This window comes from Trichoderma camerunense (assembly GCF_050948025.1).
Source record: "Trichoderma camerunense strain CBS 138272 chromosome Unknown V8C40scaffold_12, whole genome shotgun sequence".
NCBI lineage: Eukaryota > Fungi > Ascomycota > Sordariomycetes > Hypocreales > Hypocreaceae > Trichoderma > Trichoderma camerunense.
In genome coordinates, this window is record NW_028145358.1 from 59,843 (window position 1) to 71,441 (window position 11,599).

The 11,599-nt window shown below is 51.6% G+C and overlaps 3 protein-coding genes across 3 annotated transcripts; all 3 read right to left on the reverse strand.

The window, feature by feature from the left end:
* Positions 1–8: 8 nt before the first annotated feature.
* V8C40DRAFT_39966 (uncharacterized protein) lies at positions 9–1,112 on the reverse strand. The gene has a single exon (XM_083222937.1). It carries the CDS (start codon positions 1,004–1,006, stop codon positions 386–388), a length of 621 nt encoding a protein of 206 aa, XP_083071451.1. The 5' UTR covers positions 1,007–1,112; the 3' UTR covers positions 9–385.
* V8C40DRAFT_39977 (Rox3 mediator complex subunit-domain-containing protein) lies at positions 1,084–2,164 on the reverse strand. The gene is made up of 2 exons (XM_083222938.1): positions 1,261–2,164; positions 1,084–1,208 (listed from the first exon to the last, which is right to left on the reverse strand). Exons 1-2 carry the CDS (start codon positions 1,864–1,866, stop codon positions 1,134–1,136), a joined length of 681 nt encoding a protein of 226 aa, XP_083071452.1. The 5' UTR covers positions 1,867–2,164; the 3' UTR covers positions 1,084–1,133.
* Positions 2,165–5,454: 3,290 nt separating this feature from the next.
* V8C40DRAFT_40019 (homeobox domain-containing protein) lies at positions 5,455–8,036 on the reverse strand. Its single transcript, XM_083222939.1, has 4 exons — positions 7,060–8,036; positions 6,864–7,001; positions 6,182–6,780; positions 5,455–6,123 (listed from the first exon to the last, which is right to left on the reverse strand). Exons 1-4 carry the CDS (start codon positions 7,731–7,733, stop codon positions 5,558–5,560), a joined length of 1,977 nt encoding a protein of 658 aa, XP_083071453.1. The 5' UTR covers positions 7,734–8,036; the 3' UTR covers positions 5,455–5,557.
* Positions 8,037–11,599: the final 3,563 nt, after the last annotated feature.

Here is an 11,599-nt window from a genome sequence, read left to right on the forward strand (position 1 = left end):
TATACACTTGGCTGTCGTATCTCGTAAACCCTCACGTGGTGGTATCAAGAAGCATTTCTCGCGCAAACACTCGATTTACAGAGAGACAAGTATATGTGCCAATTACGCTGGGGGACCAGCTTTATTGTTTCACCTACTGGTATCTGTGTAAAAAGCAAACACGACGAGCCATAAAGTTCCCCTCCAAAATGGGGTTTTAAAACCCAGGGGAAAGGGGGGCTAATAAAACAAACCATCACACCCGCATTTCCCTTTCCGCTGTCCCCGAAGCAGGGAATAAAAAAAACTTGCACCTTGTGACCATAAAAGGGCTGAGCGTTATTCCCATAAGCTGCCCTCCCGTCCCAAGATGTCTTTAGCCCTCATTTTTTCTGTCTCTCTCATTTCAGCCGTTCTCATTCCGTCCGAATCGTTCTCCGTCCTCGCTTGAATTTCCCTTCCATGACGTTTCTGCGGCTTGTTTCAGCAGCTTCAGTGACAAACCGTATTCCCCGTCCCTGCAAGTATTTTTTTGGGTTTCAAATTTCCAACCGGCCCTTTTCTGCTGTTTTGCTGAAAGGGTTGTATAAATGAGCAGAAAACAAACGGAGAAAAAAAAAGGTACAAACGCAAATGTCAAAGGATGATGAAAAAATGAAAGAAAAGAATAAAAAAAGAACAAGGGCGAGACAGAATATTTCCGGTGAGAATATAGAAATAAAGGAAGCTTCTGCTCGCCCAAGCATACATACCCCCCTTGTCCTCTCCCAAACGCCGTGCTAGACAAAAATCGCAAATGTGAGGATTCAAGTCCTCTTTGTCCAAGGATGCAAAAAAATGTAAATGTCGAAGAGAAAAAAAGCAGAAAAACAAAGCAAGCCAGTCCCCCTTTGATCTTCTGTGAGAGCCGAGCCTTCATGTATCGTGATATAGAGCCTGTACAAGTTACCAAAACCATTGTCCCCAAAACTTTTCTTCTTGTTCCACGCCCAAGTCGCAAAAAGTCCAAGTTGCAAAGAACCATCATGGACCACAAAATCAACGACGAAAACTAAAGCTTCTGGATTCTTCGAGAGCATTGATTTCAGCTCTCCGCGAGTCCCTTTGGTAAACTCTGTTGAAATGGCAGGTCGGATTCAGAAAGGCCGTAGGTGTCATACTCCGACCATTCCAGGGCCGTAGCTCGATTGGCGCATGGCGCTCGGGTAGGGCGGTGTGTTTCCTGAACTCTGCTCGGTGTTAGAAATGACCGGCAGCATCGGAATTCGGGTTCTCGCTTGCCTTCTTGCGGCGCTTCTGGCCTCCTTCACCTTCTCCCGTAGAGTAGCCTGTTTCAAGGCCAGTGTCATCGTCGGGAAATCCCTCGCCGTATCCTTCGTAGCTGCTGTCGCCATAGGATCGCTTCTTGATGCTGCGCTGAGGTCGTGCGGCATTTGAGCCAGACGACAGCTGAGACTTGTGCCGGTTGATGGCCGCTCCAGGCATGGATATTAGAGGCGTGTTGGGCGCCGTCGGTTTCGCGGACGGTGCCTTCGAACTATCACCATTAGATGGGCCGATGTCCCCTAACACCGACGTGTCCCAAACCGATTTCGCGACTGGACCCTTGGCCATAGTTAAGGCGCGGCCCAGGGACGACTGGGTCAGCTCCGACAAGCCATCCATGAGAGAACGGCCCTTGACCATGTGGACGTTCCATTCGTGGTCGGGAACCTGCAGCATGGCTAGGAAATCCGAGGGCGAGTCCTCCTTCTTCTTCTGGACATCAAAGTGCCCAGTGACGCCCAGCCGCTTAATGTGACCCTTGTACGTCTTGCGGAGCGCGTTCTTCTCGCCGTTTGGCTTCTCTCTGGCAACTTCGGCGGCCAGATTGGCCAAGTCGAACATGTCGTAGAGATCTTCCGACGTGCTAGGAAGAGACTCGGGATGCGCTAGATGGATAGCAGTGTCAACAAAGCAGAGATCTTAGTAACGACAAAAACATCCCAACGACTGTCGAGATCCCGTCATCCAAGGGAGGAGGAGCGAGACGAGAGCAGCGGAGGGAGTCTTACGAGATTTCAGAAGGAGGTATTTCAGGCCCACGTCCCGGTGCAGGTCTTCGATGGCGAGCTTGTAGTCGTCAATGTGAGCCTTTTTCAGGTCGCGGTCTTCGCCGACATCTTCGAGGGGCCGCTTTCGCTTGTGCGGTGAGTCGTCGAGCATGATGGAGTCGGGGTGCGAGGAGCTGCCGTTGACGCTGTGTGCAGGAGTCGGCAAGGTCGTCGTTCCTGTTCCCGCGGCGGCCACAGAGCCGGACGAGCCGAGGGAGGGATCCGATGAGGTTGCGGGCGAGAATTGCGAGGGACTTTGGGGAGTTTGGGGGTGGAAAGACATCATGAACCAAGGCTCCTTCGCGAGGGACCAGAGTGGCGTGTCGCGCCAGGCCGGGAGGCCGAGATGTCGCTGCGGTAAGGGGAAGGGCCGAATTCAGGCGGTCGGCTTCATACACTCGGCCTGTCGACGGTGACGGATTGACTGACGATGATTTCTCTTGCGTTTTCTGGAGATGACGGGAGGACAGCTGAGGGCGACGGTCCCGTGTCGGCGAGCCGAGAGGAGCAGAGCCCGGCGTCTTTCAGGGTTTTTTTCCTTCCTATCGCTAGGGGGCGGTCGGTGGAATTCGCTGGGGGAGAAATTCCGCTGCGGCGCAAAGATGCGGGAGAGAGAATGGACACGGACAAAACCGTGGGCGTCGTCGATTCAACAGTTGGGCAGGGAGAGCGATTGTAGGGCGACGGACGGGGGCGATGATGGAAGCGCTGAGGGCTGGAGAGGCGATAATGCTGGAGAAGCAAAAGGTGGAGAGGCGAAGGGATCCTCCGAGCCTGAAAGACGAGGCACAACAGTCAATCCGCTGGATTAGTGGGCTGGGCTGGGCTGGCTGGCTGGGAAAAGAGCGGGCGGCTCAAGGGCTGCCTTTCCTGGCCGGGCTAAAAGGCTAGTGGATGCTTCCAGCGGCTGTCAGCACTGGCCGTCGGCGAGCACAGAGGGCAATGGCGCTAAGCTGCAGTGGGCTGTTGCGTGAACAAACGCGTGGTTGCCGAGGATGGGCCAGCCAGAAAGAGCCTGTGCGCTTTTTGCCTTCGTTGGAACGCTGGCACGTTGCTGGGGGATGTGTGACAACAAACACTTTGGGCGCTTGCAGAGCTTTTCTAAAAAAAGAAAAAGAAAAAAGAAAAAAAGAAATCACCAGTACCAGAGGGATGCCTTTGTGTCTTTCAACGTTACTAAACGAGGCACTAGTTCTCCCGTCGTATTCAACGGCATGTGCCTGTATGTCTCAGCCTCTCCAAAAACAATTCGCCGTGCTCGTCCTTCGTACTCCGTACAGGTACCGCCGCTAGCGCTCCATCATCGGTGAATTCGATCAATCAATGGATGCTTTCTGCCGCATGAACAAATGCTTATGTAACCCAAATGCAGAGGCTTTCAGCACTTCTCCACCTTCCACCTTCCGACCGCATCAGTAAGCAGAGCACATGCGCATCACAAGCTAAATCACATGACCGGCGGGGCAGAATTCCGGATCCGAGGGCGTGCAAACAAAATTCCAACTTCTCCCCGCTGGATCTTCTTCTTTTCTTCTTTTTTTTTCTCATCAAACCACGACCAGCAATCGATAATGAAAAAACCGCCGTCGGCCTGTTTCTGATCACTCAGCGACGCCTCGATGCTGCCGACGATATCTCGATGCCTGGTCCAGAGCGCACTTTTTACAGCAACCTTGCCTAAAACCATCATCACGAGGGCCCCGTCTGTGTGGCTACCATGATGCGGTGATGACCTGACGCAAGTGACATACTATTCTCACTATATCTATGTGTAATTGGGAAACGATCTGCAGGGGAGAATCATGTGCAATGGGCCTTCGTGAATGTGTGTGTGCGCGTGTGAATAGAATATCAGTCTTCCGACTTCTCTCACATCTCCGTGAATCACCAAATAGATGCCTCACCTCGCACACATACATCTCCTTGGGATCTAGTCGGAATGCCGTCATATCATCACTGGCATGTGCATCTTGCTCACTGGAACAAACTGGAAATACAAAGGTAAGCTATACAATCATAGATAGGCTCGACTCCGTAGCGTTTTGTCTTCCAACCAAACACACCGCCTATTATGATGACACCTAACATCTGGTAAACCTATCTGCCATGCTGCCGTTTTCAGGGGATTTAAACGATATCGTTTATATAACCGTCAACCACTTGGCTGCGTGCGGATAATCATTGGCTTGACTGATTGGAGTGTGGTGATATTAAATGGAGCAAAAAGAATCGGCTTGAAATTCGTAACCGATATACTGACCAGAGTCGCTTATCCAGGTGAGCCAACGAAGCACAACGACGTTAGCAGCCTAGACAACGCATATCGCGGATCGCAGCATCGTTTTCATATCATAAGGTGTAAGCCGCTCAAGGTGAAATCTGTAGCTTATTATTACGAGAAACGACCCGTCGGTCGAAGTGAATTCGCCTTTTCTGTCTTTCTTTTTCTTTACCAAATCACAAGGTTGGCTGGAGAACATCTTTCTCGTGCGCTTTGCAGCTAGCAGTTAAACTTTACGACGAGCAACGACAATTATGTCATGACAAAAAGAAAACCTATTCAATTGGTTATCTTCGCCCAACGACGAGGAGCATCCGGCTGCCAAGAAAGTATGTATGTTATATACAAGTAAAAGAAAAAGAAGAAAAGAAGACCACGTCTCAGCGTGTCCAGTCCCTGCCAGAGTGCAACTTTCTCAAGAGAAAGGGGGTAAAATCGGGTATGTCCTTGTTGTAATCTATACAATTGAACGGAAAGAAGAGAAGGAGAAAGGAGAGAAAGCAAAGAAGGTGGTAAGAAGAAGAAGAGGAAGTTGAAGAAGAGAAAGATGTGAAAAAAGAAATTGCAAAAGAGGAAAAATACAAGAGAGAAGAAGAGAAGAGAAGAAGAAATTGTCGGATGTCCAAAGATGTTGCGTCGTTTGCCCAACTCCAAGAGGGTATTTGGTATCTCAAATTCCGCACATGGTCCCGTCGTATCGCTCCAGGTAAATGCGTTTTTTTTTTTTCAAGTCCCAGACCAGTCCGCCCGAATAATGTTAGAGTAATCCCAAGGAAGCTCCTTTACCATCAGCTAAGATGGTCTGGGGACAGTATATAGTCAAGTTTGGCTTGGGAGTATGGCCTGCTGATTCCCTTATAAGCCAACAGCTCCTCTGCCGTATTTTGTGGCGCCCGCCGAGCCTGCCAGGGCCCGTCCGTAGTGCTTCCCAATGCATAAATCATTTGCTGCCCAACTCCAAAGGGAAAACGGTAATGAAAGGGGAGAAAGTCGAATGAAGTGTAGATGGGCAAGCCATGGCCTCATCTATTTCGCCGTTTGTCAAAATGTAATATGTGAACTGCCACATCGCCACGTAGCATGCACTCGCCTTCCGTATACTAATCGGCCGTAATTCTTGTCTCTGTGGTTTATGTAGTTATGCTCGTTCAACTGTTATGATCGGGAACGTATTGGCAATGTTTCTGGTGCCCAAAGCACAGACTTAACTTGTGCTATGATGCAATGAGGGCCTCGCTCTATCGAGTGGTGACGTTGCTCCTCCTTGAGTTATATATCCTCGATCCCGTTTCAATGAAATTGCGCTGTTTAAATCGTTCATGCCATAGCTGTCGTTACGTTGCTGGTTATTTGCGTAATCCGGTGCCCCGCTAGGATAAACGCTTCTCGAGTCTGTACGAGAATCATGACCATTCAGGCCACTCTGCAGAGTCTGGGGAAACCCAGGTGTACCCACCGAGTCTGGATAGTCTCTTACACTTGATGGTGTAGCTGATGTTCGCGGCGGAGGAGCCGCCAGAGAAGGGGTCAGCGGCGCTGATAAAGGAGCGGCGCCGTAGCTGGCCTGGTATGTTGAGGATGCTCCATATTGCGAAGAAGATCCGGCTGTTCGATGATTGTGCGACTGAGGAGATTGGAGTGCTCGATAATGGTCTGTCGTATTCAGGGGCAACGAGGCAGAGGCAGCTCGAAGACGAGATCCATTTTCAGATGTCTGCTGGAAATTGGGGTAGCTCAATCCTGTCGGCGATGATTGTGCATTACTGCTGCCTGTTGATCATCATTAGCGTCAATATTCAACCGGTTTCGAGGTCTAGCATCAACTTACTTGTGTAGGGACTCCGGTCAACACCCCCTGCGCTGCTGGGTGCCGCTTGGCTCATCTGGCCAGGCTGATAGACCAAGGAAGACCGATCAGATACACTGGAGTGCGTATTCACACCAGGATGCATATAGTGTAATTGCAGAGACTCAGACCTTGGCCTAGATACCGGATCCCGGTTATGAAAGGTTTGGAGTGGCCTAACTCCGTGGCGATGCGCATCCAGGGGCCCGTGTGGCCCGCCACTTCCATGGGGAGGATAGCGCTCACTAGAGTGCGGTGATATTGGCGACATGACTCCGGATGAATTTACTGCGTTCGAAGGGTAAAAGCCGATGTTGCCAAACGATGGCGTCAAGCCTGTGGGCGACATATGACCCGGTCCCTCTTGACGCCGCACGTCCACCATTAGGGGTGCTCTCATCGAGTTGCTCGGATATGGAGGGTGGTGTCCAAAGTCTACGGGGGCTGCCAGCGGCATCGGCATATGGACTGCCCCGTAAGGAGAATGCAAAGCTTGGACATTGTCAAAATCGTCTGGAACTGCTCTCATCTTGATCATTCGATCACGGTCATCGGCGTTGAGCCTCTTGATCTTCGCACGCCTAACAGACTAGTCAGATACTATTGGTGTTCCTCCCACCCCCGGAGAGCCTAGGATAGAACATCTCTTGTTGATCTAACTTACCGGTTCTGAAACCACACTTGGACTTGTCGAGGGCTTAATCCAGGTATTTCTCTGGACAGCCTTTCTCGATGGGCAGCGTCGGGGTGAGGCTGCTTTGCAAATTCGCTCGTCAAGAACCGTGTTTGCTGGTGCGTAAGCCTTCACCATCATGTTAGCTCGCTGGCTTGTTCATATCCAGCCGTGACTAGAATCCTACCTGAAGCGTTTCATCTTTCTGCGAGCTGCCACCCGTTCTGCCGCAGTTTGAAGTAGTGAATCCGCCTCATCTTCGGCCATATCCTCGTCAAGTAAGGCATCCTCTTCATCCTTCGGTACTACCGCACGTTGATCATCTGGTCCAAATCTATCAGAGGGATTGCCCAAGCCTTTCGCCATAGTTGAAGTTGAGTTGATGTAGCCCGAAGGTGCAGAATCTCTAGTAGTGGCTCTGGCAGTCGGTACGGGTTCGTCCAGCAAACGGGATGTCGTGCTCATGCTTCTTGATTCTTCTTTTCTCTCTGATGACTCGGCAAGTCGGGAAGGGTGGCCGTGGTCCTCTGCTGCTCCGCGATAAGTATTATGGTGTAAACTGGGTGTCAATGATGGCTGTCTATCTGCATGGGCTTCTAGCCGAAGATTTTCGCTCTGTGCCATGGATTGAGGTTGGACTACTCCCGAGTTGGCATGATTCGATTCGGAGGGTTGAGAATAGGCAGATCCAGCTGGCTGCGAAAGATACGGATACTGGCCCTGCCAGTCTGGCTGTGTTTGTAGTGAGGAGTCGTATTGGTCTGACATGCGTGGACTGGTCGAAGCTTTACCAGGAGCCGGAAAGTATTTGCCCAAGGACCAGTGGCTGTGCTCAGGGTCGCAGGACCTAGTGGCGAGCATTGGGATGTGGTTTAGGCCCTTCGGATGGAGAGGCGCCCGCGGAATCACCCACACGATTTTCTCGAGAAATGGTTGAAAGCGCTGCTTAAATCAACTCGACAAGACTCAGACAGAGAAGCTACTGCCGTCGCCAGCAAGTTATCGACAGATCCAGATCCTGAAACAGTCAAGCCAGCTTACGAGGTCCCGAAGGAATGTTCCGTGGTACTCCGATAGGAAATGGAAGCTGCTGGTTGAGTCGTCTCGCTCGCGAGTTGTATGATTCAGAAACTCGAAACCAACCAACCAAATGATTTATCACGAGGAACAAGTTTAGTTATGCTCAGAAGCAGTGGCACGGAACAAGGACGGCTCGGATTAGTTTGGTCTGGGTTGAGGGGGCGGGATCCCTTCGAAAAGGGACTGCCTTTGATCTCGGCCTGCGGAGAGCTTGCTGTACTGGTAATACAGTGGATGTATCCCTTTGACCGGGTTGGCCAAGAAAGAAGTAGGTAGTTAGCCGCCTGCAAAGCGAGAAGAACCAGTGAGCGACCCCTGTCTGAGCAAAGTTAGGGCATGAGTGGCTATCCAAGTCCAGGTCGCAAGACTGATTTGAAGGGGTCGTATCTTAGTTCCAAGGTTCCACGAGGTAGGATTGGGATAGACTTGTATGGTGACATGAAAATGAGGACCGCATACCACGCGCTTCAGTGGGGTCCGACATCGATTTAGGTGCAATCGATGGTCCTGGAATCATCAGCTCGCATACAGGTATATGCCTCGTGCAGGTATGGGGTGCCGGGTGGTCCCAAGATGCTAGCAGGATGACTGACTTGTCCCGAGCCTGCAAGCTCCAGATCTTGTCAGAAAACAGAGTACTCGTAATATCCGTTAGGAGGGGTTTCAGAGAATTGTCCGCAGAGAATACGGCAAAAATGGAGGCTGCCGCTAGAGACAAGGACCTGTATCGATGGAGAAGAAGCTGTGGGGGGGGCGTCTCCGTACCTGGTACCTGATGAAGGAGGATGGGGTGGGTGAGCCTATGCAGGCTTTGAAGCTTCTTGATTCGAGAAAAGCCGCACTGTAATGGGCCAGCAGTGCAGAGCATGCGCTCCTCACCCTTGCGGTTGTCGGTTGAGCTACCAGGAGTCTTCCGTGTTCCAAGATCGGGAAAGAGGGACCACTACCAGGAAGGGTATAATTGAGAACGGCCCCTTGTCGACAAGCCTTTCTTGGTCGAACTACTACGACGACTTCTCCGTACTTCCAGTATAAAGATGAACCAACTTGGTGTCATGTAGTTTTGTGAAAATAACGAGTGGCAATGAGTCTCTGGCAATTGCCAACAACCAGTCAACAACTAAGGAGTTGACGAAAAATGAAAGCTCTGTCTGACATGGGGAGCGGCCGGAGCAGCGCGGATCTGGGCCCTCAGTCGAGCAAGTCGAGTAGTACTACTACTAGCATCTATAATGTGCGTGTCGGCCAAGAGGGGGAACTCAGCCGCGGCGACGCAGCGATCCGATGCTCTCTTTGCGCCGGGTATGCAAAAGCAGACCCATCAGGGACGCCGCGTTCAGTTATTCGTCCGCACACGCACCTGGAGCCGCAGCATGAAGGCCTCGTCCATTATGCCAGACCGCCGCTTCCAACTGCGAAGATAGTTGTACGCCCGCGCGAAAGCACAAGCTAAAGTGGCTCTTCAATCTTAGCGGCATGGGATCGATCTCATTAGCCAGCAATTTGCATCAAGGGACAGGGCTTATAGCAAGAACAAAGCCAAGCAGTAGCAAAGGACCACATAAAAGGGCCGCAAGAATCGACTACCAGACGGCACCTCGGCCGGACCACTGGCGGGTAGTTCAGCGGCTCCTGGAGAGTAGTAGCACATTTTCTCTTAATAGAGCCCGCGGACGAACGCATGACCGTCGCTCGAGGCCTGTTTGCGTACTGAACCAATGGGCTCTTCAACGAGTTACAAAGGTCATGGTAGTTGATGGCATAGTACAACGGGCAAGGGGGGTCCTCGAAAACAAGGAGGGTTGACGCCAGGGGGCGCGCATATCGGTGACCAGGGGGGCTGCCATCCAAGACAGGGGTCGCCAGCGGCAAGTCAAAGACGACAAGAAATCGCAGGCCTTGTAAGTGGGGGGAGGGTCGCCACATTTGAATGCAGGTAATAGTTACAGCGGCCGAGGAGGAGGACTAGGCAGTGGTGGAGCAGTTGTTGTCTCTGTGTTGAATCGAGACAACGCTCGTCCTGGTAGCCATCGTCGATGTGAAAGAGATATCTCCAGCTATCTGAGTTATTCTTTTGCTGTAACCGGAAGAGGGTGGGAGCAACAGTGACTAACACGTCCAGCCTCGTTCCGCTTGTTCATGCAGATAACGCGCGCGATCAATTGGGCTTAGGAGAACATGTGAAGCGGATGACGGTTGGGAAAACTGCAGCACGATGCCTTTCAAGGTATCCACCCCTCCTCCCGAGCGTGGCGTAATGGAGCTAGGCCCTCTCACTGCAGAGTCGTGCCTAGCATATGCCTCGTTAGCTCTCATACGATGGAGGCAAAGCGAACGGCATTTGCAGCTAGGGTGGATTGGATTCCCATACTTGCATCAGGCTGAAGCGAGAAAGTGGCATCCCTCACCTGACCACGATACACATACACAGAAACAACGAGATGAGCCGCGTTGCTGATATTGGAGGAAAGAAGTTTCGAAGTCGAATCTGCCACAAGTCGAAAGAGCATCGCCAGGATGTCCGCGCACGGATCATTCGACACGCGGAAGAATTGCAGGGCAACGACACGCTACCCGTACATCAATCTAGGGCTACCTGGGATGTGCTCGTACTTCGTACTTTCGTACGAGCGCCAGCCTTTCCATGGAGGTGCTGAGAAAGGATATGCGCCGGTGCAACCGGGCCAGTCTTAGTGGGGCTAGCTCAAGCCGCGAGATGCTCAATCCACGTAGCATTGCGCTCGAGTGCATGCGTCTGCGCGTGTATGTATGTGTATGACCAGCTCGCATTTGGACCAAGGTCCAGGCAAGCTGGAGCTTGCGAAGTGCAATCGGTCGCATGTCTGAGCAATGAGGTAGGATGGCAGTGCGATGATTCGCACAAGCACTCATGACAGCACTTGAAGACAAGCTGTACTGTAAACCAAGTCGTTTCATCCCGAGCCGGGGGGGTGGCTAGACAAACTCACGTCTCTAGCTCCCTCAGGGGTAGCTACGAACTAGAACGCTCAAGTATGTCGCTGTGCTCGGTAATTGGCAGGCCCGCCGCCTGCTGAATTGCTGTTTTATATTTGCTTTCAAAGTTCCCGCTCTTGCAGAAGTGCAGTAGGCCACGTGCGAAGTATTAACGCTTTCAGTCCATATCGGGCAGAGCCATATTCTTTAAGAGTCTAGTTCTAAGAGCATTGCAGTAGTATTAGCGAAAGCGAGCAACTAGAAGATCTCACACAGTTAATGTTTAAGCCTACCTGTAGTCCACAGTAGCATATCGATTGAAACTGTAGATGCTACTACAGTATGTTGCGCATACGCGGTAATGAAAGGAGGAGAGCCATGTCGTTTCAAGATGCCTTAGCAGTGGATCTCGGAGCCAGGGCGGATAATGCTGTCAACGGAGCCGGGAGCGAGATTCTAGAAGAAAGAAACACTCCACTATACAGGTGCAGTAAGACATCAGGGGGGGATAGTCCATCACGACTGCTGGAATAAGCATGAATGCCAGCAACGCGGCGGCGCGGGGCAGCGAGTCAGAAAACACAATACGGCGTATTATTGCCCGTCGTTATATCGTAGAGAGCTGCAGGTCAGACAGCAAGCCTCGCGAATCTGCCAGACCGCTGCTACTGCCCCTGTTGAAACATGTGCGC